The sequence below is a fragment of the Candoia aspera genome, chromosome 8 (genome assembly GCF_035149785.1).
Source record: "Candoia aspera isolate rCanAsp1 chromosome 8, rCanAsp1.hap2, whole genome shotgun sequence".
In the NCBI taxonomy this organism is placed as follows: Eukaryota; Metazoa; Chordata; class Lepidosauria; order Squamata; family Boidae; genus Candoia; species Candoia aspera.
This window is the reverse complement of record NC_086160.1, coordinates 42,111,252-42,139,171: the sequence shown is the minus strand read 5'-3', so window position 1 is coordinate 42,139,171 and position 27,920 is coordinate 42,111,252. Positions and strand designations below refer to the sequence as shown.

Below are 27,920 nucleotides of genomic sequence, written 5' to 3'. Positions count from 1 at the left end.
CATTGCTAATAACAAGGCAGCAGGAGACGACGGCATCCCAGCTGAACTGTTCAAAATCTTGCGAGATGATGCTGTCAAGGTAATGCATGCTATATGCCAGCAAATTTGGAAAACACAAGAATGGCCATCAGATTGGAAAAAATCAACTTATATCCCCATAACAAAAAAGGGAAACACTAAAGAATGTTCAAACTATCGAACAGTGGCACTCATTTCACACGCCAGTAAGGTAATGCTCAAGATCCTGCAAGGTAGACTTCAGCAGTTCATGGAGCGAGAATTGCCAGATGTACAAGCTGGGTTTAGAAAAGGCAGAGGAACTAGAGACCAAATTGCCAATATCCGCTGGATAATGGAAAAAGCCAGGGAGTTTCAGAAAAACATCTATTTCTGTTTTATTGACTATTCTAAAGCCTTTGACTGTGTGGACCATAACAAATTGTGGCAAGTTCTTAGTGGTATGGGGATACCAAGTCATCTTGTCTGCCTCCTGAAGAATCTGTATAACGACCAAGTAGCAACAGTAAGAACAGACCACGGAACAACGGACTGGTTTAAGATTGGGAAAGGAGTACGGCAGGGCTGTATACTCTCACCCTACGTATTCAACTTGTATGCAGAACACATCATGCGACAAGCCTTGAGGAATCCAAGGCTGGAGTTAAAATCTCTGGAAGAAACATTAACAATCTCAGATATGCAGATGATACCACTTTGATGGCTGAAAGCGAAGAGGAACTGAGGAGCCTTATGATGAAGGTGAAAGAAGAAAGTGCAAAAGCTGGCTTGCAGCTAAACCTCAAAAAAACCAAGATTATGGCAACCAGCTTGATTGATAACTGGCAAATAGAGGGAGAAAATGTAGAAGCAGTGAAAGACTTTGTATTCCTAGGTGCAAAGATTACTGCAGGTGCTGACTTCAGTCAGGAAATCAGAAGATGCTTAATCCTTGGAAGAAGAGCAATGACAAATCTCGATAAAATTGTTAAGAGCAGAGACATCACACTGACAACAAAGGCCCGCATAGTTACAGCAATGGTGTTCCCTATAGTAACATATGGCTGCGAGAGCTGGACCATAGGGAAGGCTGAGCGAAGGAAGATCGATGCTTTTGAACTGTGGTGTTGGAGGAAAATTCTGAGAGTGCCTTGGACTGCAAGAAGATCAAACCAGTCCATCCTCCAGGAAATAAAGCCAGACTGCTCACTTGAGGGAATGATATTAAAGGCCAAACTGAAATACTTTGGCCACATAATGAGAAGACAGGACAGCCTGGAGAAGATGTTGATGCTAGGGAGAGTGGAAGGCAAAAGGAAGAGGGGCCGACCAAGGGCAAGATGGATGGATGATATTCTAGAGGTGATGGACTCGTCCCTGGGGGAGCTGGGGGTGTTGACGACCAACAGGAAGCTCTGGCGTGGGCTGGTCCATGAAGTCACGAAGAGTCGGAAGCGACTAAACGAATAAACAACAAAAACAGATTTATAATGTTAAACAGGACAGAGCTATGCATATTCCCACTCCCTGAGAGTTTAGGGATGAAGGCTTAGAAGATGGCCTCCTTTGTAGCAAGCCTCTCAATCTGGAACAGCTTCTGTCCTCAAGTTAGAGAGGCCCTCACCCTATTAATGTTCAGGAAGGCTCTGTGCTCTTCCACAGAGACTTTGGTGAAGACAGCTCAGTTAGGTGGACAGCAGTATGATGGTTTTCTGAAATATTTTTCTGTGTTTAACTGATTATTATTGAGTTTTTACAATTGTAAATTTCCTTGAGTTCAAATTATAGCAGCCTTCAAATCGTTGCATAAATAAATAGTCACTCTACTGTAGAAGGCGGATTGAAAGAGTTGTCAACAAGTCCCTCTGCTTTTGATGCTTTGCATAGCCAGTAAAAGTTCCTATTTCAGCTCAGTTATATTTGTACAATCATTGTCATGACCAGCAGCATAGATTGTTGGAAAGAAATGTGGTCCTTTATTTCAAAACTATGGAACTTAAATGTTCTCAAATATATCAGTCCAAATATATGCCTCCAAATATATCAGTCTGAACAGAGTAATAGAAGCATTTTATTACAAGCAGAGAGGTGTTCCAGATGACCAGACTCTTTGGCTTTGACTACCCGCCAACCTAGGATTTGTCTAGACAGTGTTGACTATTTGCAGATCTGTTCTGCCATCAAGATAATATCTACATGTTTGCAAGTTTACAGCTCAGAGAATTACCAGCCATCAGCTATTGTTCTTTTTGGCTAACAGATGAGCATAGAGAAATGTCAGCCAGTCAGCATTTCCTTGCTGTGCTTTCAAGCTGGCCAAATTACATGAGTATCTTGCATGCCTACTAAGGTTCCACCATGAATTTTAAAAAATCCCTCCCCTTCCCAACCCACAAGGCCCCATATTTTAACTATCTCTTTAAATAGTGGAAGTTTGTCTACAGTACTGTTTTTCAATGATAGTTTGAACTGAAGCAGTGCAAGAGCAGATCAATTCCTATAATGATAAATACATGCACTGAAACCCTGTCACCATGGCAGCAAACCTCCCTTACCTTCCTCATCCCTGCATCTAGTAACCCTGGCATGCCAGCAATTCTGCAATCATTCCAAGCCAGCATAATTGGGTTAATTCTTGCTGTCATTACACAGGAGTACAGAGAACCCTCTGAAGCACAAGCCAGCAATATGTTGCCATTTCTGAAACTGCATTCCCTGGGCTGTAATTGGATTTCTGCAATCACAGATGCAGTGGCATTGGCACACAAAGTTACACTATCGCTGTGTGTCTGGCTATGACCCTCTGTATTCATCAGAGGGTTTGTGCCATACATTATTGAGGCTGCACCTTTTCTTGAAAGCCTTAGAAGGAACAAAGTACTGAAAACAAGAGGTAGGAGCTAAGTTTAATACAACTATTTCTCTTAGACCACCTGATGTGGGACCATGGATTTTAAGGCATGCTGAACTTTGCCCTCTCAGGAGCTACTCTATCCTGAACCGTTGCACAGAAAAGGGATTTCTTTTTTGCAGCTGCAGACTCTTCCCTCTCTGACAACTTATGCTTGGAAAATATCTATACATCTCCTAGAAATAAAAAGGGAAGACTTCCTTTGCACCTTATAAGCCTAGTAGGAGCATTTAAGGTTCTTTTTTTATGAAGCAGTTCCAAGATGACCATCAATAATAAACCAACCTAGGCTGTCACAGTGAACCTAACTGAACATTTCATATTTTTAAAAGAATGCTTATTTTCTTTGCAAATAAAATACAGTCATCTGAGAAAAGACTGTTTTGCACTTACTTTGATCTAAGGAAGACAAAATATACTGGATGTTCTTATATTTTGCTCTTATTTGGTTTATTTGCTATTATTTGGATACATGAATATTGTATAATTATGAATAATAATTATTTTTTTCCTGAATGTACACTCTATATTATTATGCTCAAAAATGTCTGCTCTGCTCCTAACATAACAGCTAAAATAAATACACCTGGAGTGAAATTCAGATATAGTGCTCAGTTTACACTCAGGTTGGGCTTGAGACCTGCAGAATAATATTGCAAACTTAGATAGGTTATCTCCTCCACTTTTGTCATAGATAGCTGTGTACAGGCAAACTATCCATTCCAGAAAGCCTACACCCTAATTAAAATACAGAGACAATCTGTTGTAGCTGGAAACAGAAGGTTAAGAAGCCATTTAATTTTAAAGTGCTTTGGGGGTCTTTTCTCAAAAACCAATTTTGAAAAAAGCAGATAGCTTCTTTGGCAATACCCTCCAGTGGCTGAGATTACTAACATTTTAAACCTGTGGCTGGACATAATTTCTGTTTCTCATGGTATGATATTAGAGCAATGGCTGTCTGCACAGGCATGCTTCCCAACGAGTCCAGAAAAAAAAAACCGAGATGAGATGAGAAGAACAAAAACTAACCCAACATGAATAAAAAATTATTAATGTCATAAATACTTTGCAATTATTGCCATGAGGCTGCCCTGTGAACCATGAGGCCCAATGCATACCCATAAACTATATATTGTGCCTTTCTATCAGATGTTCAACGCACACCTCCTTTCGCAACAGCAGATGGTTATTAACCATATGGGCAACTGGCATGGTGGATGGACTGTAATACAAACAGTGAAACAGTGAAAGTACAATTCTAAGGTGACTTTTCTTTTTGAATACATCTATCTTCCAACACATATGCAGTTATATCTAACTAAGGTCTGTTTGTGAATGACCTGATCATGAGGGAGACCACATCGTATGTTGCAAGGCTAATGAGACACAGCCACTGGACAGCATCCAACATCCACTCTGGACATTGGTGAAAGCTATTAGCTCTTCAATAGGTGCCTGCCCTGCATGAGACAAGGTCACTTATTCTGCAGGAGTCTGATGTGACTTGGATGGATATCTTCTCTCCCAGATAGGAGACTTCCCAAACAGGAACACTTCAACATACACTATCTAGTTAAGTGAGCAAAATTTTTGTCACATAAAGACACACTACTGTGCACATCCACTGCTTTTTCATGTCAATGTCAATGTCAATCCCTTACAATATTAATTGTCCTGTATGCCTTGCCTATGGTTTACACAATCTGCCATTAGCACTAAGTTGTGCCACCTCCACTTGCACTCTAGTGTAAACTGCCACCTTACATCAGCACAAGCATACCTGCACAGCTTGCACTATGTGAGGCCGGGATGGGACCAGACTAATACATCTGGATGGGGTATTGCAAATCATTTAGTCCAACCCTGGAAAATCCCTAGAGCATCTGTAACAGCTGGCAGTCATGACATTACTTGATTACCCCTGAGAGACTACCACACCACAGTCCTAAATAACTGGTCCCATTGTCTAACAAAGTTGTGACGAATTTCTTCCCAAATTCACCTGAAATTTATCCTCATATAGCTTAAACATAATGGTTAAATTAACTTCAGAGCCTGATTTGTTGCAAGCTATTTTTCTGTCTCTATAGTCAGTAACCCCAAAAATCTGCAGCATGTTCAATCATACCTAGCAATGTCCAAAACAACACCAACACTACAACATGCCAGAGCCCTAAACAAGTGCAATGATTGTTTCCAGAGCAGTTGCATTGCAACACTACATTGCTGTGCTGTCTTACACATATACAGTTTATACAGAACTGTATTCTGAGAGGTAGTCTCTCTGAGACTTGTGGTTAACAAGGTTGCCTCAAGATATTTTGATACCTGCAGGGAAGAACAAGGTGATGTTTCCTTCTTTCCCCATGTACAAAAGCCAAATGGAGTTGCATCTGAATCTGTCTTCAAGAGCAATGTTGTATCAACTAAGGAGACCATATATTAGCTTAGGGAGCACACGTAGGTTTCCTGGCATTCAGCTTTCCCCTCTGGCACTCAGCATTCAGCCTCAGATCTGTTGCCTGAAACAACCACCTCATTTTGCTTAATAGTAAGGCCAGCACTAATGATTAGTTCCTGTTGCCCCCAAAGCTATACAATTCTGACATTTTGCCTGACATTTCCTGCTTCCTCTTATCTTTTGTTTCTCCAAAGAAAATAAAGATAATATCTGGAGAATTTCTTTCCTGTTTATTTCCCAGTGCCCTCTCCATATCCTAGATAGCTTTCCTGGTCTTCTAACTTTGCTTTAGTCCCAACAATTTTTCTTTTGACAGTTTCATCCTTAGAACTACTAATTTATGGCTTATATAGAAAGATTCCTTGATTACAAACAATTCAATCTGGATCTTATTTATGCCTATTCCATAAATTATATATGGCTGATTACTAATTACATGAATGAAATTATACTATGCTATTCTTATACCAACTAAAAATATTTATGAAGCAATTCATCCTAAACAATTGAGATTACATTGCCTATTCTAAATGATTTGTTAAATGATGTTGAAAATTACAAAATTCTGAAAAGAATACTATAGTTAATTTTTAAATAATCATCTCAAAGCCTGAGATTGAGGATTTGAACATTTAAATTGGCAATGTAATCTCAATTACATTGCCTATTCTAAATGTTATGTTAAATGATGTTGGAAAATATGAAATTCTGAAAAGAAACGATGAATTAACCATCGTTAATTTTTAAATAATCATTTCAAATCTTGAAATTTGATCTGAGATCAGGTTTAATCTGGATTAAAACTCAGATACTAACCTGCAGATGGAGTTTACTGGTAAATGATAACATTCCAAAGATAAAGGTCTCTAACTAAAACTAAAGCACAAACAGACCATTAATATAGGTTGTGACCAGCCACATTTCCTTGGCAAAAACATTCTTGAATTTTCCTGTTGAAGTTTTATTTTCATTCCATAAGACACACACTGAAACTACAACATATATGAATGTGAAATGGTTAATAAAATGGCCATGTAATTTAGATAGGAAATGCACTTGCCAGGATAATCTGCTTTGTCTATTAAACTGGACAAGGAAAACTTGGTTAAGATATTACAGGTACATGAAGAAACTGATGGTGAAATTTCATAAAAACCTCCTTGATGAAGACTACATTAGTCACACCTATATTGTACAGAAATTACAATATAATTATTTCACTGGGAATAAAAGACAATTAATTTAATCTGGACCCAACCCTTTGTCACCAGAATCATTATGTTTAGTATGATGTATACTAACTTTTCAATTAAATTTCCATTCTAGCAGGAGAATGAGACTATGCCATCTACTCCATATAAGGCTACAGTGACTTGTATTGGATTACAATATATAGAATAAACTAAGATGTTTAAGAATTGCTGAGTTACTATGACAAATGGCAGACTTCTCAAACTGAGAAATCAATGTTAAAGTAGGGTTACTGATCATTCTCTCTCTCTCTCTCATGTGTTAAAAAAAATCTAGTCATATGGAACTTGAGCTCACTATTTCAAAATCATACTTTATACTGAATAGAAGTGAAAGGAAATAGTGACAGACATGCCCTTCAAAAAGATTATAAGGTACATAGGCACCTTTTACATTTACATGAACATATGAGCTTTAGGAAGCCTTTGCAGGATTAAGATATGTCACTGCTGATTACATCAAGATAAAAGATTACAATATAAGCCTATTACATCTGCACCACTTATTTTGCACAGTGGCCTCAGAAAATACAATCTGTCTTTGAGCCAAATGCATTTTTTTTAATATGTGAAGCTGAATAATACAAAAAAAACCCAAGGTAGTCAAAGTGTTCCTTAAGGCAGGATGTTTCAGTCTCGCTAAGGAATAAAATGACAAAAATATAATTTTACAACAATTCATGGATAGTTGGGCAGTGCTGAGCTTCAGGGTTTAGTGACTGTGGTCTAGGAAGCAGATTTCCTGATGTTTCACCAGCAACTGTGGCTGGCATCTTCAGACAGTTGCTGGTGAAACGTCAGGAAATATGCTTTCTAGACCACAGCCACTAAACCCTGAAGCTCAGCACTGCCCAAGAGATACTGGCATTGAAAGCTTACACCAGTAATTCATGGTTAGCATTAATATATACCACATTAAGCAAGGGAATGTCCTTTTATTAAACTTGTCCTTTTAGTCAAACAGTCACGTGTTTGGAAATAATACATAATCCTGCTTAATCCTGCTTCCTAAGTAGTAGTTATTCTGTGTGGTCAAGGTTTAAAGATGTGTTTAAAATTTGGGCTAAATGAGTTTTCTTTATATAACACATTTTTGTTGCTTTCCTTTTTCCTGCTTGTTTTGTGTGTCTGTGTGTGTGTCTGTGTGTGTGTTAGTTTTGTTGCTCTTTTTCCCTCTCCTTTTTGGATTTTACAATTTTAAAAACTACATTAACTATCTTTAGGCTGAAGAAATTGTTATTGCTCCCAGTGGTTAGCTTTAATGAATGACCTTGGATTATGACAAAGAAGTAAAACTTCTCTTATACACCTACTCAGTACAAGGTGTCAAAACCTTCTGTGCTAGAAACAAGTTATAGATCTAATTCACATTTCAGAATTGTCATTCTGTGGGTTTCTGTTTGGGCACAAATGTGTGTGTTAAGCAGTGACTTGGCTAACCATGCACTAAGGTAGTACATTCTTAATACTACTATTTACAATACTGAGTAGGTATATTTTGCCATCTGAAATATTTCCCTTCTTACTACCACCAACTCATAGTTCCAATGTTTTCAAAAACCTTGTTGAACTATTAGCGACATCACCTATTTCTCCTCATGGTGCTGCCAAAAGCAAACCATTTTATCTTGTCACAGATAAGGGTTGATACTCTGTGTTTGTGAGGGAACATCTCTTCACAGCAGGCCTTACTTTCCAAAGAAGCTACAGTCACACAATTCATATTCCAAAACAAGCAAACCAAGAAATAAAGAACAACCATAAAAGTGAACCAACTTTCTCAAGGCCAACTGTTATAATTCATAGTACAAAGTAAATGTTGTCACATAAAGCACTGAACACCCCAAAACTTTCTATTTGTCAGTACAAACATATGGCAAGAAGCTTCAATACAAGTGAACAAAATTAGAACAAAAGCAACAATACTTTTCTGCCCTTATTGTTTCCACGGATTGCCACCCAGCAACATTGTTCCAGGTGACCCAAGCCCTTTTGGGTTTGGGGGGGGACCTGGAGATTCACCTACAAGGCCACACAGAGGAATTTTCAGAGCAACTGTTGAACAAAATTGCTCAAATTCACTCCTAGTTAGATGCCGCCTTGGTCCAGGTCCTATGGAGATGCCTGAGGCAAAATCTTGTCCTGTTATCTGGGGACAGGTTGAACCTGTTGGCCCTGAGGAAGAGGACATGGTCTTTATTACTGTGAGCTCAGCTACCTGCTCTTTAGACCTATCCCATTCTGGTTGGCCAAGGTTGCTTGGCAGATGACATGTGGGTGGGTTCTAGTGGTGTTGAATTCATCCTTGAGAGAGCGGGTTTTCCCTTCACCTCTTAAGGAGACATTGGTTTGCCCCCTCCTCAAGAAGACATCACTGGATCCCACCATCTGGACAACTTTCATCCAGTGTCCGTCCTCCCACTTTTAGAGAAAGTGGTGGAGAAGGTGGCCATGCAGCAGCTTCAGCAGACCCTGGATGAAGCAGATTATCTGGATCCCTTTCAGTCAGGATTCAGGTCTGGACATGGGACAGAAAAAACATTGCTCACACTTTTGGATGATCTCTGGCAGGAGCGAGATGGGGAAAGTGCATCTATCTTGGCTCTCCTTGACCTCTCAGTGGCTTTTGATACCATCTCCCATGGTATCCCTCTGGTTCAGCTTCAGTTGGTGCAAAATGTAGTGGCATGGGCAGTTATGTGTGTCCCTAGAAGGACACACATTCCACTTCTGCTCTAAGAGCTGCATTTGGTTGCTAGTTTGCTTCTGGGTGCAATTTAAGATGCTGGTTTTGACCTTTAAAGCCCTACATGGCAAGGGATCAGATTATCTACCCATCTCATCATGTCCAGCACAAGAGGCATGTTGTGGGTTCTGTCTGCTAATGAGTTCCATCTGACAGGACCCATCTGACAGGAGATGAGCCTTTTCTGCTATAGCACTCGCCTTCTGGAACATCATCCCCCCAAGGTAAAGTTAGCCCCAACCCTTATGGCCTTTTGAAAAGCCCTCAAAACATGGTTTTTTCATCAGGCCTGGAGATCCCCTGGCAGCAGAGAGCCCACATATTTGTTGCACCACATATAACATCTTTATTTAGCCCTCTTGAAATCTTGTTTTTACTCATGTTATTATTTAATTGTTTTAACTGGTTTTTATATTCTGTTTTAATTGTTGGTATTATTGTACACTACCCAGAGTCACCTTGTGTGAGATGGGTAGCCATATAGATCTGATAAATAAATAATAAATAAATAAAATTAGGTCTATCCAGATTGCTATTTAAAGAATCATGAGAGCTAGGGATTTAACTAGGAGTTATGTTGCATTAGAATATGGCGTTCCAAAATTCTGATAGGGCTGGAATTTACTATGGGTTGAGAACTCTAAGTTGTTCATTTCTCATATATCTTTCAACATTCTTAACAGTGGAAATATATTCACTATTTTGGTTTGTATTTCCATTTCTCATTGGCTCAAGATGTTGAGACTTTCAGCCATTAATTAATATAAATTGGAAGCAGACAGTGTATTAATTAACTATGACAGTCAGATTATTTAAACCTGATCTTTAAAAAAGACAAAAGATTATGGGGGGCATTCTGATATTCTGCTTTTCCAAGATGACTGACGATATGAAATCCTGGCAACAAATCTGCTGCATCCTGGCTTTCAAGAACAGAAGGAATAAATGAAGTGAGAAGTACACTGCAGTAAGTCTAATAGACAAACTGACTAATCTAAGACCCCTCAAGGTCATAACAAAGCAATTCATTCTCTAGATTTCTACAGGCACTAGACATGATTTATCAACCCAAGAGTAGGCTTACAAATACTATACATCTCAATAATACATTATTTTCACAGTGTAATTTTTTAAACAATGATAAATGGATAGAACAGCCTCAGACTTATTTAACAAGCAGAAACAGAACATGTGCAAACTTTTGAAAGGTCCATTTCATACATAAATAAAGAATTCTGCTCTACTGTATTTTTTTTTACCAGAGTTACTAGCAAAGCAATGTCTGAGTCTATGTTTCTGGCCATGCAAAAATCTAAGTACATTTTTTACATCTTTCTTCTAAGATGAAGATACTTGGTATGTACAGATAATTCATAAAACTATAGAATTGTGAATTTGGAGGGGACTATCAGCATCATCTAGTCCAATTCTCTGCATTGTGCAGGAAAATCAGCTCAACCATCCTCAAAAATGATTGTCTGGCTTCCTCTTCAAGGCTTCCAGAAATGGAGCACCCATAAACTCACTAGCTAATCTATTCCACTATTGTACAGATCTTACTATCAGGATATTTTTCCTTGTATTTAAATGAAATTGAATTAGCTGCAAGTTTTATCTGCTAATTCTGGTCCTAGTTTCTGTGGCAAGGGAAAATAGCTCCTGACCATCCTCCCTTTGGCACCCTTTTATGGACTTGAACACTTATATCATTTCTTCCTTCAAGTTTTCTTTTCTCAGACTTTTGCAAGTATTCGTTTTTCCAAACAAAAGAGCTGGAAAGAAGGATGAGGCTTCCCCACCTTCTATATAGAAGTCTATATCTGTATTGAGCCACCATGCACATATGATAGAGTAAATAAAATCTGGAAATGGTACAGGAGAATATACAAATAACCTACTGTTTAGGCCTGAGACAACCAAGTAGGTTTTTGATACATTCTTTAGAACCAATTTAAATGAGCTTGAAAATTACATATCTGTGCAAAACGGATGGCAACAACATTCCCAAAGTAAGAAAAATAAGTTAGATGCAACCTGACATCATTTCTGTGTCTAATAGGACAATTTTGCATGTCTACATACTTCTTCCATGATCCATTCCAGTATACTAGCTGATATGGATCTCACTTATACATACTGGCCACATTTTACCCACCCTTCTCCTTATTTCAGGCTTTTTCAACATCTAGCAAAATTAAGAGTTATAGAATTCTGGGGTGAGGCTCAGTTCTCTGCTCTTGACTGTCAACTCGGGCATCAAGCTAGCCATCTCCTCAAGTCCCCCGGTCGTGAGCTTGGACTCAGCCATCGTTAACTATTTTCCCTAACAAGAAACTAATCTTGGTAGGAGCTAACGGTACAACTTTGGTGATTCTCAGTTTTATGTAATGAATGCCTATTCTAAAACACTATTAGACTCGTGAGCAGGAATTCAAAGATATATGATTTATTAAAGAATAGTATGCAGGATCACAGAGAAAGCTGAGAATGATAAAAGTGCGCCAAATGCAAACTAAAAACCCTCGGTGCAAATGAGATCCCTCCCTCCGTAGAATCTTCCCAAGTTCACATCCTAGGTGCTCCTAACAGTTTCTGATGGTCTGCGGGAAAAGTCCTTGAACAGAGAACATAACCCAAACACATTCCATTGTAATGAACACAGATACAGAGCTTGGTACAAGATTTCACAGCGGCTCCCTCCCAAACAGAAACACACATCAGCGCCATGGCATGTGAAACATTACGATGTATACTGTACATTGAAACAGTGAACATGACACTAGTTTTGGAAACTATACTGTATATAGTTCTATAGTCTTTTGTAAACCTTAAGTTTGCCTGACAAAAGTATTGCCAAGTGCTCTTGGATATCCATGCAACCATATAATATCTCAACCTACATCAAGAGAATTCAACTTTCTGGTGATCAGGCACACACTTAATATTTTGATGAATGAGCAAATAATTAAAATTGGAGTGTGGGTGGGAGTAAATTTTTATATTTCTTTTCCAGTTTTGAGGTAATGGAGAAAGATTTTGCTTCATTTCTGAACCATGTAAAATACATTTTAGGGGTTATCCTAAATAATCCACCTCAAAATTGTAGGAAGCCACTTTGCTAATTTTCAACCATCACACCAATGTGTTTTGGATAGAACTTCAAGGGTTGCCAGAAGGGGGAAAGGACAGCCTGTAGTTCTGTGGCCAAACGTGGACTTATGCCCATATCAGAATACATAACAACACTATCACATTGCACTGGTATTAAAGTCTCACCAGAATTCCAAAATCCTTAGATGATCCCCCAATTAGATTTAAACATGACATCCATTGGGGGTGGCGAAGGCCTATAAGTATCCCATATAATAGCCCTCTTATTTAAAGATCCTTGTGTATCCACTGGATAATTTACAAACAATGCTAAAACTCTAGTAAAACATCCTCCTAGGACACAGATTATTAACATTTTAAGTCTGCACATAAATGATCTAATTGTATGCTGCCATTTAAAGCATCAGCTTTTTACATGAATGTCGTCCACAGGGTCCTGCCTTATTTAAATTGGGTCTTAGGATGAAATCACAAAACAACTTGGCTGACTTATATCCAAGATATAACATCTGTTACAAAATCTACATTAAGAGTCTTAACTCTTCCTTAGGGCCTTGCCAGTGATATCCATTGAAATGATCTCATATTACTGAAAGGAAGATTAGAGATCTACTTGCTTATTAACTCAGGACAAGTCAAGTCAAAAATAGCAAAGCTTGAAGCAACAACACATTCAGAGTCTGCAAAACAAGAACAACCTGACCATCATGCAAGATCATCTTAAACAAAATGTAGGATTTAGATATCAACCTTTTTCAACTTTTTACCAGCAATATAAAGTTAAAAAGTTTTAAGGATTTTGATAAAAGTTGAGGTAGGTACATGCCTTTCAGGGTTTTCCACTTCTTCAGTAACAAAATTGAGATAAAACCTATAAAAACAAAGTTGTTGTTAACATCATCACTTATAACCATTTCTGTATATTTATTTACTTGAATAGCTTTTCTTATTATACACTTGGAATAAATGTGATATAGGAGATGAGGCTTAGCAAGATTATGGTATATGAACAACTTTACAAAATTGGAAAAAAGGCTCAAACTATTGTCCCATATTATTAGGTGATGCAGGCCCCCACTCTCCCAGCCTTCTGGAAAGGGGTGAAGACCTGGTTCTGCCATCTTGCTCAGGGCATGAGGAGGGGTACCAATCCTGGTGGTGGCTAGCACCTTGAAAAGGCTCCCATGAATTAAATTAAGAACTTTTTACATCTCTATCTCGGAATGTGTATTTTTACTTAATAATATTGTTTGTATTGTATTTTAATCTTTATTTATTCTACTTTTATTGTAAACCACCCAGAGTTGCTCTTTGAGTGAGATGGGTGGTGATTAAATTTGAAATACAAATAAATAAATCGTAAGTATTAGTAAAACTGATTGACAGAACCCTGTGTTTTAAAGAGCCAGACTGTGCAATCATTAGTGTGTTGAACTGGTGCTGGTGTGACTCAGATTCTAGCCCACCTTCAGCCATGGAAGCTCATTGGGGACTTTAGGCAGGTCATCCTCTCAAAATACCTCACAAGGTTCTTGTTGTGGGGAAAAATAGGAGGAGGGAGCTCCTGAACCAAAGGTGGAATATAAATGTAGCAAACAAACAAAAACCTGCCACCAGCCTTTGAGATAGCAGGAATGACTGAGCTTTAATCTGCTATATCACAAGAATCCTACTGCATTCCATTTTAAACTTTGGATGGGCTTATACTTCAAACTAAACTATGGTTTGCTTTAGCCATGTTTTGTTGCCTGAATCAAAGAACTTGGTTTATAAGTAAACTAATGCATTTACAAACCACAGTGGCAGGATTCTCACAGCACTCTAAACTCAAACCAGAGAAGCTACCTTATGACCCAGTATGCTTTGAATCCAGAATAGCAAGACTAATCTAAATGGAATCAGTATAATCTTATATATCATACTTAAACCCCAATAGCTCTGATTAGTGAGGGTTAAAGATGAGGAGCACCTCTTCCCTTGTTCCCTCACATGGTTTCTGTGGAAAGGAAATTAAACAGTGGCATAGATGATGGCAATTTTACTGGAACTTTGCTTGCACACCCTGAAATTCCAAGTAACCCTTGTACCTGTCTCTGAAACTCCCTGTTTTGGGGCTCACCATCAAAACTTTCACTAGGACAGGGACTCTTCCCATCCCATATTTAGCATCAAAGAGGCACTAAAGAAAAACTACAGGCAGTGTCTCTGTGGGTTAGAATTTATTTCACAAGAAGCTTCTTAATCAAAAGCCATTCAGTAAATCAGCAGTATAACTTACCATCCAGAGTAAGCATACATTCCAGAATAAAAAGCTAGAGGCAATCCTTTGACACTGGTTGAATTTCCAAAAAATGCATCTTTAAAGTGCTCAGTTTCTCCTGGGGAGAGAAAAATATTACCAAGGTTGATTTCAATTTTATTAAGGTTAAAATATTACCAACATAAACATCCCAGAGATAAATCTATATACAGTAACTTTTCCAATTCAGCTTATTTATCTGCCCCCATTCTTTAGATAAAACAAAAATAGTTTCTTTGTCCCTGAATGCCAGCTGTAATACACTGATAACATCTCCCATTATGAATGCATTCAGAGTGCAATCTGCATCGTGAGACGGATTTAAACTTCAGAACTCATAATTGAAACACTAGCCTATATCTTGCATATATTTTTTTATTTCTCCATGCCATTTTTTGTAACATCTTGTCTGGAGAACTTATTGCAATGTGTAGTCCAAGAATTGCAGCCCAATTTTTATATTAACATCTTGGGGTGTTCTTGAATGATGGAGTAAAATATTAACTTTTTTCCAATGACATATTCACCAGTTAGGAAGTTCCCCTTAATCGTATCCCTTTAGGGTTTTCCTGTTTTACTGTGGGGCCATCCTTGAAAAACTCAAGAAAAGCCCAATCAGACACAGTAGGAAACGGTCACTGCCTGTTATAAAGTGTATATGTGTATGCACATACATATAATGTATACACCATGCTATAATATTGTGGCACTCATTTCCTTGCTTTTTTGTCTTTTTTTTTAATCCAGGGCAAGTAAATTTAAATATTTTGTTCACAGTTAGCTTTCCACTACATATGAGTATGAAAAAGATGGTTTGAACCGTTGTCAGCATGTGATTTCAGATCCTGCTTCATTAATCAGCTGTGGCTTGGACAAATCACAGTCCTTTATGTTGGAGTCTAACAGAAACTGTGATTTAATCCAAACTGTGCATCTCTTCCCTTCACACATACAGAAGGAAGGGAAAAAGAAAAGAAAGGCAAGAACCAAAATCTTGGTTACTACAATCTCATATAGGTGAATTAGATCATGGTGAAATAAAATGTTTTCACAGTGAAGAAATAGTGTTTGAATAATGGCTAATAAAAATGTAGTTTTTTATAGTAAAGTAAGTGATATTAATCCACACCAATAGAGACTTTACATTATGACTAGCATCTGTTTAATGAGGCACTAACATTGATGCAAAACCTGGAAGTAAAGCCCAACAAGAAACATACCACGATAAAAGCAGTTGGTACAAGCATAATGTTATTGTAGCCAACGGCAGTTGAAAGGAATGGAACTCATTTATCCACTTAAAGGACTATAAAAACTCTACTTAGAAAACATTTTAAGAGTGAACGCCAATTAGTGGGAGTGCTGCTTTATAGAGGAATGCTTCCAAAAAAGAGAAAGGCTATAAAGTTGTATTGCATATATATTACAATCTTCTATATAAACCATACAGTACATATGCTTGAGTCTTCCATCATTACAAGGGTCTTTGAGACCCTGTTTGTTTGTTTTTTGGTTTTACTGCAAGAAACAATCTTCTGGTCCTTCATTTAAAAAATTATAGATGGAGCCTCAATATGATCTCATAGCCAGATGCTGTAATGTAAGTTTTACTTCCAGTTATTTACATGACAGTACAGAACTTAAATTGAACAAGCAGAGACTAATTAAAAGATTTTTGCTGGCATAAGCACTCTTTGGTAGGGGCAAGGATGGGAAGGAGGGAGATGAAAGCAGATAAAATAGCATTTACTCTTCAGTTCATACCTCTAATTAGCTGCATAACTCCAGGGACTATAATTATCAAAATTGCTACAAGCTTGCAAAAGGTTAGGAAAATCTGAAGGCGGGCACTCCAGCTGACACTCATACTATTCAGGACCATTACAATCGCTGCAGAGAAAGACAAAGAACTGTTACAAGGAAGCGTTTCCCATCCATCCAAAAGCACCATAACAGCTCCGTTAGGCAGAACTCTCCCAATATGCATTCCAGGCATTAACAGAACAATTCAAATTATCCTTATGAACCTTTACTCACCAACCTTCTTACGGCTTATTTTTAAAAACTTTCCAAAGTCTCCTCTGCTCAAAGTTTCCCACATCTCCCAAGGCACCAGCCATAATGCTCTGAGCCTTCCAGCAAACAACAGTAAAGCTTGCCCTTTACTGTAGAGCTAGAGTTGATAATGGATGGATTGCTATAACTCAAACTTTAAACCAAATTTAATTTTACTTTCCGTTTCAGGTACAATTCCTGTTTGATTTAATGGTACTTTAGTATGTGATTTAAACAAAAAAGTAAAGAGGGATTACTATATTCAATAGTTCTTCAGTCGTGGACTCTTCAGAATGATAAGTTCGTGCTACATCTCTGCCCACTCCTAAATATTGTTTGCAGTTTCTTGTGAAGAAGTGTAAAATGGATGGATGTAAGAAATCTCCTAACTCTCTCAGGGAGGACCAGTTATTTGGATTATACTGCTACAATTACAGCAGCATGTCTGGCCTCTCTGTAGCAAACAGGTGAAAAAGAGTTATCGGTGCTACAAAGTTTTATACCAAATTCACTGAAATAGCATCTCAACAACAACAAAAAGAGTGAGTATGCTAAGAATTCCTCATTAAAATTTCTCAGAGACAGGGACTCAGTGAAAAACAAAGAAAACCAGCAGTGAGTATAACACTAGGCAACTTCCTAGTCTTTGAACTTATAATCAAATATTATTTGCCCAGATATGCACACATTTTATGTAGTAACTTTTTTTAGCTCACTTTTTAATTCCCATGTATAACTAATCCAAAGGTAAGGGATTATTGAATACACATACTAAAATATAAACAATGCAGCAATCAGGAAACCCTGAATCACAAACCATTTGTAAACTGATATACAACAAAATAATCTTGTTGGGTTTTTTGCCCATTAAAAAGTGTTTGCCTATCCATGAGTTTCAGTCCCCAGTTTTCCGCTTATTTCAGTTGTCTCATACCTTTTTCCCCTAAAATGGGTTATGTTTAGGGTTATCAATGCTTGACAGTGAACTCTGTGAATTTATGTACCCACTACATAATTACAAGGATATTTCACCAATCAGTTACATCCATGGTGGGAAAAAACTTTTTGGACATCAGATTTTAACACTAGTGGCAGTCACAAAGGAATAAGACCCAATAAAAACATATTCAGGTTGTTCTTGTTTACCTACTGCCTTGTACAGTGACCATTCAGTTACGACGGTACCTTTTCGTGGGGTTCAAGAGGTGCTTAAAATGTAATGAGAAGAATACAACTTTATTGAGTATATTTATACAAAGCTAGTTCCTTGAATAACTTTAGAGTGGCATGATCTTACTAAATTTGCTAGAATCAATCAGAAATAGTTGCTCAAAATAATTCCTAAATCACCAAGTGAAAAAGTGATTGGAGTTGTGTCTTTTATTATCATTATAAAGTTTTCAATATATACCAACGGGGGCTTAACAAGTAGTAAGTATGTGTCACATTTACCATTTGGTGACCCTGGTATCTGTATCAGTTTTTGGTGACAAGAAAGATACCTTACTGAGCCATGGAATCATTTTTGTCCCCTTTTCTATTCTTCTATCTCAATCCATTTATTTATTGTGCCTTCCCTTTCATTCTTCCTACATGTGACTAACTGGATGGAAACTGAAAAAAAGTAGAATCTTAGTCTAGCCCATAATAGCAAGATATTTAAAATATAACTGGGTTATTACGATAGCTAATAGCTATAGCTATTATGATAGCAGTAACATCATCATCACATTATATAGTTCTGAAGTTACAGATGTGTGTGTGGTGTGAAGGCAAAGTTAGATGAAATGGATGGATTTAGAAATTCAGGTATGAAATTGCACACAATAATACAAAGGCTTTTTAAAGCTTTTTTTAACAAGAGAAAAGAACAACCCCATGGAAGAGATTTGACTGACCTCTCTGAAACACCAATATTATCAATACAAGTGAGAACAGATTAGGTATCTACTTCCCTAAACAAATAAATCAGCAGTGACAAATCACAACTACAGAAGACAGACACATCTTCCCTCTACATTAATTAGCAACTCAATAACTATAATTGAGCAACAGTTCTCTTTTTTAAATACATTTTATTAAAAGTATTACAAAGAACATAAAAACTAACAGAAACTAATACTGTAAAGAATAAGAGGGAGGGAGGGAGGAGGGCAGAAAAAGAGGACAAAAAGAAATAGAAAGAAGCAGCTCCCTGTTTCTTCTGCAGCAAATTTAAGTACAATTACAAAATTCTTACTCTGGTTATAAAAAATGTCTCACTTTTTTCTATTATGCAGTTCTTTTCTAATCATCAGAAATCATGAATGCATTTTTTTGCATGCAAAATGTCTATAAGGGGTTTCCAGTCAGCCATAAATGTAGATACTGTTTTTTTCTCTAATCAAAGAAGTTAACTTTGCCATCTCTGCAAGTTCCATCATCTTCACTAGCCAGACTGAGTTCTCATAGCATAAGACAAGACCAGCCACAGGCACACCTATTTCACATTATCATTAGTGTTCTTGTTGTTATTATTTTCACCACACTTTAGCTCATATTTAAAAGCAAGCAACTTTCTAAATAATAACAATTTGGTTACTAGGTTGTCTTCAAAACCTAGTATCTGAAACAATGAGCTGTTAGCATAGATAGTCTTGGGATGCAACATCTTTCACACTGGGTTTCACTTAGTTGCTCACTACAGTAAAAAAGGAGATGCCTGGAGCATTGCTGGAGAAAGAGCTGTCTTGAATCTGACCAGATAGTGGTATGAGCCTAGGCTTAAGCTTACACAGTGGTGATTAGAGTGCCAAAAAAAGAAATATTTTGACACCTGTACTACATATGCCAAATGATGCCCAGTGGCCCTTTTAAGGTGACTCATTCCCTTTTAAGGAAGGTTGTTCATCAAGCCCATCTGATCAGCTGCTACGAAGAATTTTTGCAGTATTTAGAGGACAAAACCACTCAGACCCAAGATTAGCTGAAGTTCCAGTGCCAGTAGAGTGACGGTAGCCTTATACTGCAAAATAATCTAGTATCATGTGTGAGTCATGAAGAAGTGGATAAAGCACTCTGCAGTGTTAGATCTGCCACTTTTGAGTTGGATCACTGCCCCTCATGCTGGGTTAGGGTTGGGATTGGGGTTGGGGTGGAAGAAAGTTGGATCCAAGCAATAGATCAACCCTGCTTTCAGTCCAGAATATTTCCTCTGAAAGAGGCTGTCCTCCTGCTCAAGAACCCTTTGCTTGATCCAACTGTCTTAATTATAATTATCTTGAAAAGGTTGCAGAGAAAATGGTAGCTCTATAAGGACTTAGAAAAAGCAGATTATTTGGGCCTTTGGGAGGCAGGGATGAAGCTGGGATACAGCGTGGAAACTGCACTGGCCATGTTTGTGTATTCACCTCTAAAAGACTGAAGTCAGGAGTACTTCTTTGCAGTTGTCATTCCTGAAGGGTTGGTTCCAGTTAGTGGTGGTGGGAGAGGAGACCTCTACCTGGAGACCTCTATATTGTGGAATGCCTTAAGGATCTCTTCTCCATCTACTCCTTTTTAACATTTATATGAAGCTGCGGAGGAGGTATTTCTGGCATGGGGTTTGGTATCATCAGTCGGCTGATGATACCTAATTATGCATCTTGTCTCTGGGCAAAACAGGTGATGTGCTGGAAGTGCTGCCCAGTGCCTGGAGGCTGTAACGATCTGGATGAAGAAGAACAGATTTCAAGTGAATCCATCCAAGGCAGAATGGCTTTTGTTTGTGGCTGGAATGATTCCAGGGAAGTTCCATTTTTCACTCTGAATGGGGTTCCACTTCCCTACTCAATAGAGATTCATAATTTGGGAGTTTCCAAGACTCACAGCTCCTGCTTGAAGAGCAGATGACAACTATGGCTAGAAGGCTTTTTCACAGTTTCATCTTGTGCACCAGTTGCAAACATTCCTCAATCAGTATGGCCTGCTCATGGTCATTCATGTCCTAGCCACCTCCTATTTGAATTACTATAACACATTTTACATTAGGTTGCCCTTGAAGAACATCCAGAAGCTACTGTTGGTGCAGAAGGAGTCTGTGAAAGAATGTACACCTGGTCTTAGGAAGCCAGCAAAGAAGCATTAAGGAAGTAGAAAAGATTATTCAGTCCCAAGAAAGAGGAATGCATGAGAAGGAAACTCAAACTAACACTACTTGTTTGGCATAAGATGTGGTTAGGAAAAACTCTGACTGGTTTTAAAAAATCTGTTATTCTACCTTACAACAGTAAAGAATGTTCCTGAAACTCCTGTTGCTTCTGTTTTCTGACCTTGCCTACCTCAAAGGGCTAACATCAATCTGTTTTCTTCCTCCTTCCCAAGGTCCAGTCTACATTCATTCACACCAGTGGCTGAGGCAATGATGGGTGTATGCCCATGTAATTGGGCTGTCCCACTATTTTGGGAGCTGCATTGGTTACCAGTTGGCTTCCAGGCATGATTCAAGGTGCTGATGTCATGTTTAAGGCCCTATATGGGTCCAGACCTTGTTATCTGAGGGGCCACCTTCCCCTACATTCATGTCTCCATTTCACCAGATTAAATAGGGTCACCTCCCTCCAGATCCTGCCCTATGGGATTGTCACCTGATACGGTCTTAGAGACAGACATTCTCAGTGGTAGACCCCACTCTTTGGAACTTCCTTCCAGTGGGAATTTAATCAACCTCATTCCACAATAGTATTCAGGAAGGATTTGAAGACCCACTTGTTCCATCTTGCAGAGGAGAAAGGTTTGACTTGAACGTGGTGTTGTCAACACAAGTTATTTCTAGTTGTTGCTGCTTTTTAAAATTTTTATACTCATATGTATATGGAGCTTCTTAGGATATTGTTAGCCACCCAGAAGGAAAGGAATGCAAAAATGGGCAGCATACAAGCAATATAAATAAATAAATAAGCTTTATAATTGTTTCATTTATTTACCTATCCTCAATCTTTAACCTGCATGCTCCTGGCAAGCCAGCCTATGGCACTTTACAGTATAGTCATAGATAATAGTTTCATCCCAATTCTGTAACAACATGAAGGAAGCAGTGGTGGAAGGTGTTAAGCAGTTGCAGAAAATGTGTATGTATCTTTTAATGCATTCTATTCATATATTAGTTTTAATGTATACTAGGAGTGAGGAGGCCCATGTCCTCAGGTCATGGAAGTTCACTGGGTGACTCTGGGCCAGTCACTTTGTCCCAGTCCAACCTACCTCACAGGGCTGCTCTTGTGAAGACAAAACAGGTTGAGGGAGCACTATATATGCTCCCTTAAGCTCCTATACAAAAGGTAGGATACACATCTAATAAATAAATAAATTGTTTGGGCACAACAGAGGATGAGTTCAACTAGCCCCAGATGTGATGACGCAGCTATCTCAAAGCCGAAAGGACAGCTAGCAGCTGACAGTGCTGGTGGTGAACGGCAAATCCGATGTTCTAAGGATCAACACACCAATGGAACCTGGAATGTAAGATCTATGAGCCAGGGCAAATTGGATGTGGTTATTGGTGAGATATCAAGATTAAAGATAGACATTTTGGGCATCAGTGAACTGAAATGGACTGGAATGGGCCACTTCACATCAAATGACCACCAGATCTACTACTGTGGACAAGAGGACCACAGAAGAAATGGAGTAGCCTTCATAATTAATAGTAAAGTGGCTAAAGCAGTGCTTGGATACAATCCAAAAAATGATAGAATGATCTCAATTTGAATTCAAGGCAAGCCATCTAACATCACAGTGATCCAAATATACACCCCAACCACAGATGCTGAAGAAGCTGAAGTAGAGCAGTTCTATGAGGATCTGCAGCACCTACTGGACAACACGCCTAAAAGAGACATTATTTTCATCACAGGAGACTGGAATGCTAAGGTGGGGAGTCAAATGACACCTGGAATTACAGGTAAGCATGGCCTGGGAGAACAAAACGAAGCAGGACATAGGCTGATAGAATTTTGCCAAGACAACTCACTCTGCATAACAAACACTCTCTTCCAACAACCTAAGAGATGGCTTTATACATGGACTTCACCAGATGGACAACACTGAAATCAGATTGACTACATCCTATGCAGCCAAATGTGGCGGACATCTATACAGTCGGTAAAAACAAGACCCAGAGCTGACTGTAGTTCAGATCATGAACTTCTTATTGCACAATTTAGGATCAGACTAAAGAGATTAGGGAAGATCAGCTAGATATGAGCTCACTAATATTCCTAAGGAATATGCAGTGGAGGTGAAGAATCGATTTAAGGGACTGGACTTAGTAGATAGGGTCCCGGAAGAAGTATGGACAGAAGTCTGCAACATTGTTCAGGAGGTGGCAACAAAATACATCCCAAAGAAAGAGAAAACCAAGAAGACAAAATGGCTGTCTGCTGAGACACTAGAAGTAGCCCAAGAAAGAAGGAAAGCAAAAGGCAACAGTGATAGGGGGAGATATGCCCAATTAAATGCAAAATTACAGAGGTTAGCCAGAAGAGATAAGGAATTATTTTTAAACAAGCAATGTGAGGAACTGGAAGAAGACAATAGAATAGGAAGGACAAGAGACCTCTTCCAGAAAATTAGAAACATCGGAGGTAAATTCCAGGCCAAAATGGGTATGATCAAAAACAAAGATGGCAAGGACCTAACAGGTGAAGAACAGATCAAGAAAAGGTGGCAAGAATATACAGAAGACCTGTATAGGAAGGATAACAATATCAGGGATAGCTTTGACGGTGTGGTCAGTGAGCTAGAGCCAGACATCCTGAAGAGTGAGGTTGAATGGGCCTTAAGAAGCATTCCTAATAACAAGGCAGCAGGAGACAATGGCATCCCAGCTGAACTGTTCAAAATCTTGCGAGATGATGCTGTCAAGGTAATACATGCTATATGCCAGCAAATTTGGAAAACACAAGAATGGCCATCTGATTTGGAAAAAATCAACTTATATCCCCATACCAAAAAAGGGAAACATTAAAGAATGTTCAAACTATCGAACAGTGGCACTCATTTCACACGCCAGTAAGGTAATGCTCAAGATCCTGCAAGGTAGACTTCAGCAGTTCATGGAGCGAGAATTGCCAGATGCACAAGCTGGGTTCAGAAAAGGCAGAGGAACTAGAGACCAAATTGCCAATATCCGCTGGATAATGGAAAAAGCCAGGGAGTTTCAGAAAAACATCTATTTCTGTTTTATTGACTATTCTAAAGCCTTTGACTGTGTGGACCATAACAAATTGTGGCAAGTTCTTAGTGGTATGGGGATACCAAGTCATCTTGTATGCCTCCTGAAGAATCTGTATAACGACCAAGTAGCAACAGTAAGGACAGACCACGGAACAACGGACTGGTTTAAGATTGGGAAAGGAGTACGGCAGGGCTGTATACTCTCACCCTACCTATTCAACTTGTATGCAGAACACATCATGCGACAAGCTGGGCTTGAGGAATGCAAGGCTGGAGTTAAAATCTCTGGAAGAAACATTAACAATCTCAGATATGCAGACGATACCACTTTGATGGCTGAAAGTGAAGAGGAACTGAGGAGCCTTATGATGAAGGTGAAAGAAGAAAGTGCAAAAGCTGGCTTGCAGCTAAACCTCAAAAAAACCAAGATTATGGCAACCAGCTTGATTGATAACTGGCAAATAGAGGGAGAAAATGTAGAGGCAGTGAAAGACTTTGTATTTCTAGGTGCAAAGATTACTGCAGATGCTGACTGCAGTCAGGAAATCAGAACACGCTTAATCCTTGGGAGAAGAGCAATGACAAATCTCAATAAAATAGTTAAGAGCAGAGACATCACACTGACAACAAAGGTCTGCATTGTTAAAGCAATGGGTTTCCCAGTAGTAACATATGGCTGCGAGAGCTGGACCATAAGGAAGGTTGAGAGAAGGAAGATCGATGCTTTGGAACTGTGGTGTTGGAGGAAAATTCTGAGAGTGCCTGAGAGTGCATTTTGGGGTACCAAAGACCAAAGGGAATTTGATTGGATGGTTTCATAAGCCCTTAGGTTTGTGTATGGGCCAAGTTGTATCCCGTATAGTAGTTGGGCAACTATTTTAGCCATAAACAGTTTAATTGCTGCTGGGATATAATTTGCCCCCTGCTGCCTGTAAAATTTTATTATTGCCTGTGAGCTCTTCTGCACAGTAGAAGTAGCATAGTTTACCTGGGCTGTTACTTTCCTAGAGGCTTGAAATACTATGCCCAAGTATTTGAAACATTTAACTTGTTCTAGTTCATGGGAGTCGATTCTCCACTTTTACTTTTGTCTTTTATTAGAGAAAACTAGGACTTTAGATTTGTCATAATTGATTATTAATTGCTCCTCATTACAGTAGGATGCCAGGGTTCTTAGTGCCACTTCATGCCTATGGGAGACAAGGAGAGAAGAACTGCATCATCTGCATAGAGGAGAATTGGGAGATGTCTATCAGCCAATTTAGGTGCATGGATATCAACTCTCTCTCTATAACCATAGAGTTGATATGTTAAAAAGCAATGGTGCTAAAATGCATCCTTGTTTCACCCCCTTAACAGTCTGTATAAAATCAGAAATGTCCCCTCCCTGGTTGCATCTTACTCTAAGACTGGTTTTGTCATATAGCTTATGAATTAGGAGCAAGAGTCTTTTGTCTATAGACGATCTGTTCAGAATGTCCCAGAGTCTGACCCTTGAGATATTATCAAAAGCTGCCTTGAAATCAATAAAGGCTGCATATACTGCAGATTCAGACCAGAGTGGTTTGTGTATTTGTCTGCCAGGTGTTGAAGCACAAACAATGGTCTATAGTAGATCATCCCAGTTGGAACCCTGCTTGCTCAGGGTTGATTATTACCTCATCTGTTACCCAGGTTTGGAATTTGGTGAATAGGTACCTGGGATATAATTTGCTAATCATAAAATTTTGTTTTGTCTTTATTAGAATCTTCAAGGAATGGTTTTAGGAAGCTTGAATATCAGATTTCTTGTTCTGATACGGTATGAAATTTGAGGGCTCCCTGACTCATATTATTTGGTCACATTCAGTCATGGCTTCTTTCTGATTTCAAGTTATTATGTATGTTCAAACATATGGTAGATAAAGTACTGTTGAATTGTACTGCCAAAATATGGAATTTAACATCTTTGAGGAACTCTGCTTATTAATCCTGGGTTTGGCAAAGAATATTATTTTAATGTAGCTGGAAAGAAATTTAATTCCAATACAATTAAATAATGTATTCAGAATATGTGTTCTTTATCCATTTTTGAAAAAAAAATTATTCTAAAAATGAGAAAATGGAGCAATATGTTTCTAGCTTCTTTCTAGTTTTGTTTCCTTTTGTTTTAGTTTATTTAATCATAAGTATTATTTTCTATTACTATCACTGATGTATTTTTTTAATATTGCACTAATGAAAATAATTAAAATAAACTTTAGTTCTCCTGGATTGATATAATTTAATATTACAGCACAAAGATTCTCTTTTGTAACTATGATCAGACACCCTGGTAGTTTGCACCATCTGCATAACTTTAATGGTAGCTTTCAAAGCTGAAACTCAAAAGCAAAGATCGAAGGACAACTTTAGTAGGAAAAGTTGTCACTGCAGAGTTATATAGCAAATTGCTTCAGAAGATGAAAAGACTAGGGTGACTGTTCTCATATCATAGATTTATTTGTTAGATAAATATTAGAATTAAGCACCAAAATAAAATTGTTAACAAATGTATTCTTGATGGTATTTAGCACTCCCTCAAATTTACTAGGAAAATTTGAATGAGTGCTAGAAATGTGATAAAGGAGAGATTACCAGACACAGAATATATGCACCATGGCTATGCTGTATATAGCTTGTCTCCTATTCCTCAAGGACTTTTGCACAACTTCAAGCCCACTTCTCAACTGCCAATTTTTTGGGGTGGGTGCTAAGAAACACAAAATTAAATTTAGTAGTTTCAAGGAAGTAGAATGGGTGACTGGAAATAGAAAACCAAACTTAAGGAAAAGTGAATGAGTTAATGAGGCTAACACTCTAGCAAGAAATGTTTTTGTTCTCCCAGGCTACTTGGCCCTGTCTACAATATTGTTCCTTAGCCTCACATCTGTATCTTCCTGTTCACCTTTTTGTAACTATTACCTCATTTATCTTTTTGTGCTTCCCTTGATAGCAGTATGGCTTGCATTCAAAGGACTTGCCAAAAGAGACTCCAACTGAAACAGCAATTTATCCACATTGTTGGCACAGCATCTAATTTGGTCCCCATGATAACAGTTTCTAGTAATTTCTATCTCCTGTTGCATATGTCATGATTTCAGGAGAACTTCAGCCTCTTGCCACGGACTTTTATGTTTAATTACAATATAATGATTGTCACCAGCACTACCTCCATTCCAGCTTATATCAAATATTTTTATGTTAAATTAATCATAACGAAATCTCAGTCTAAATAATGTAGTTGTTATACTAGAATCAAATATTTCTAATAGAATTTCCTTCTGCTACCATATCATCAAAACTTTTGGAAGAATGTCTTCATTGTTCTGCTATCTTTCTATGATTTAATTCCATTAATAAGAACTTTAGATTTTAACAGAATTAAATGTTTTTGTTTGATGGAAAAAAAATACAGATTATTCATGTTGTTCAAACAAACATTCATTATGTTTGTGTGCTGAAATTCAAGGACAACAAAATGCATGCTGAACACATTTCCATGGGTAATTAGAATTATCCTGCCTTACTTCCTAATTTTTGATGCCATTAAATTCCTTTCTAATACCTGGCCACAATTACAGTATTTTTGCATTTTATTAACATTACATTTATGTCACTTCTGTCAGGATGAAATTGGTTAATTTCTCCTGTTCACAACTTTTTTATATTAATATTTTATATTATGCTAATTTTTTATTGTAAACTGCCCAGAGTCCTCCATCAGGGGAGATGGACGGTAATATAAATTTAATAAATAAATAAATATTAAGCTTGGTGCTGCCACACCTTTTCTATAATCTCTCAAAAGTCATTTCCCACAATATAATCCTTTTAAAAGGGATTTTTAAAAAATGGGTGATAAGTTTACATATACT

General features: G+C 38.1%; 1 protein-coding gene across 1 annotated transcript in view; it reads right to left on the bottom strand.

Moving 5' to 3' along the window:
• Positions 1-27,920, bottom strand: part of SLC7A11 (solute carrier family 7 member 11) — a 62,290-nt gene that overhangs the window by 24,819 nt on the left and 9,551 nt on the right. The window contains exons 4-6 of the mRNA XM_063310266.1: positions 16,540-16,665; positions 14,755-14,854; positions 13,303-13,347 (exon numbers count right to left, since the gene is read on the bottom strand). Of these exons, the coding sequence (XP_063166336.1) occupies positions 13,303-13,347; positions 14,755-14,854; positions 16,540-16,665 (271 nt within the window). The remainder of the gene's footprint in view (positions 1-13,302; positions 13,348-14,754; positions 14,855-16,539; positions 16,666-27,920) is intronic.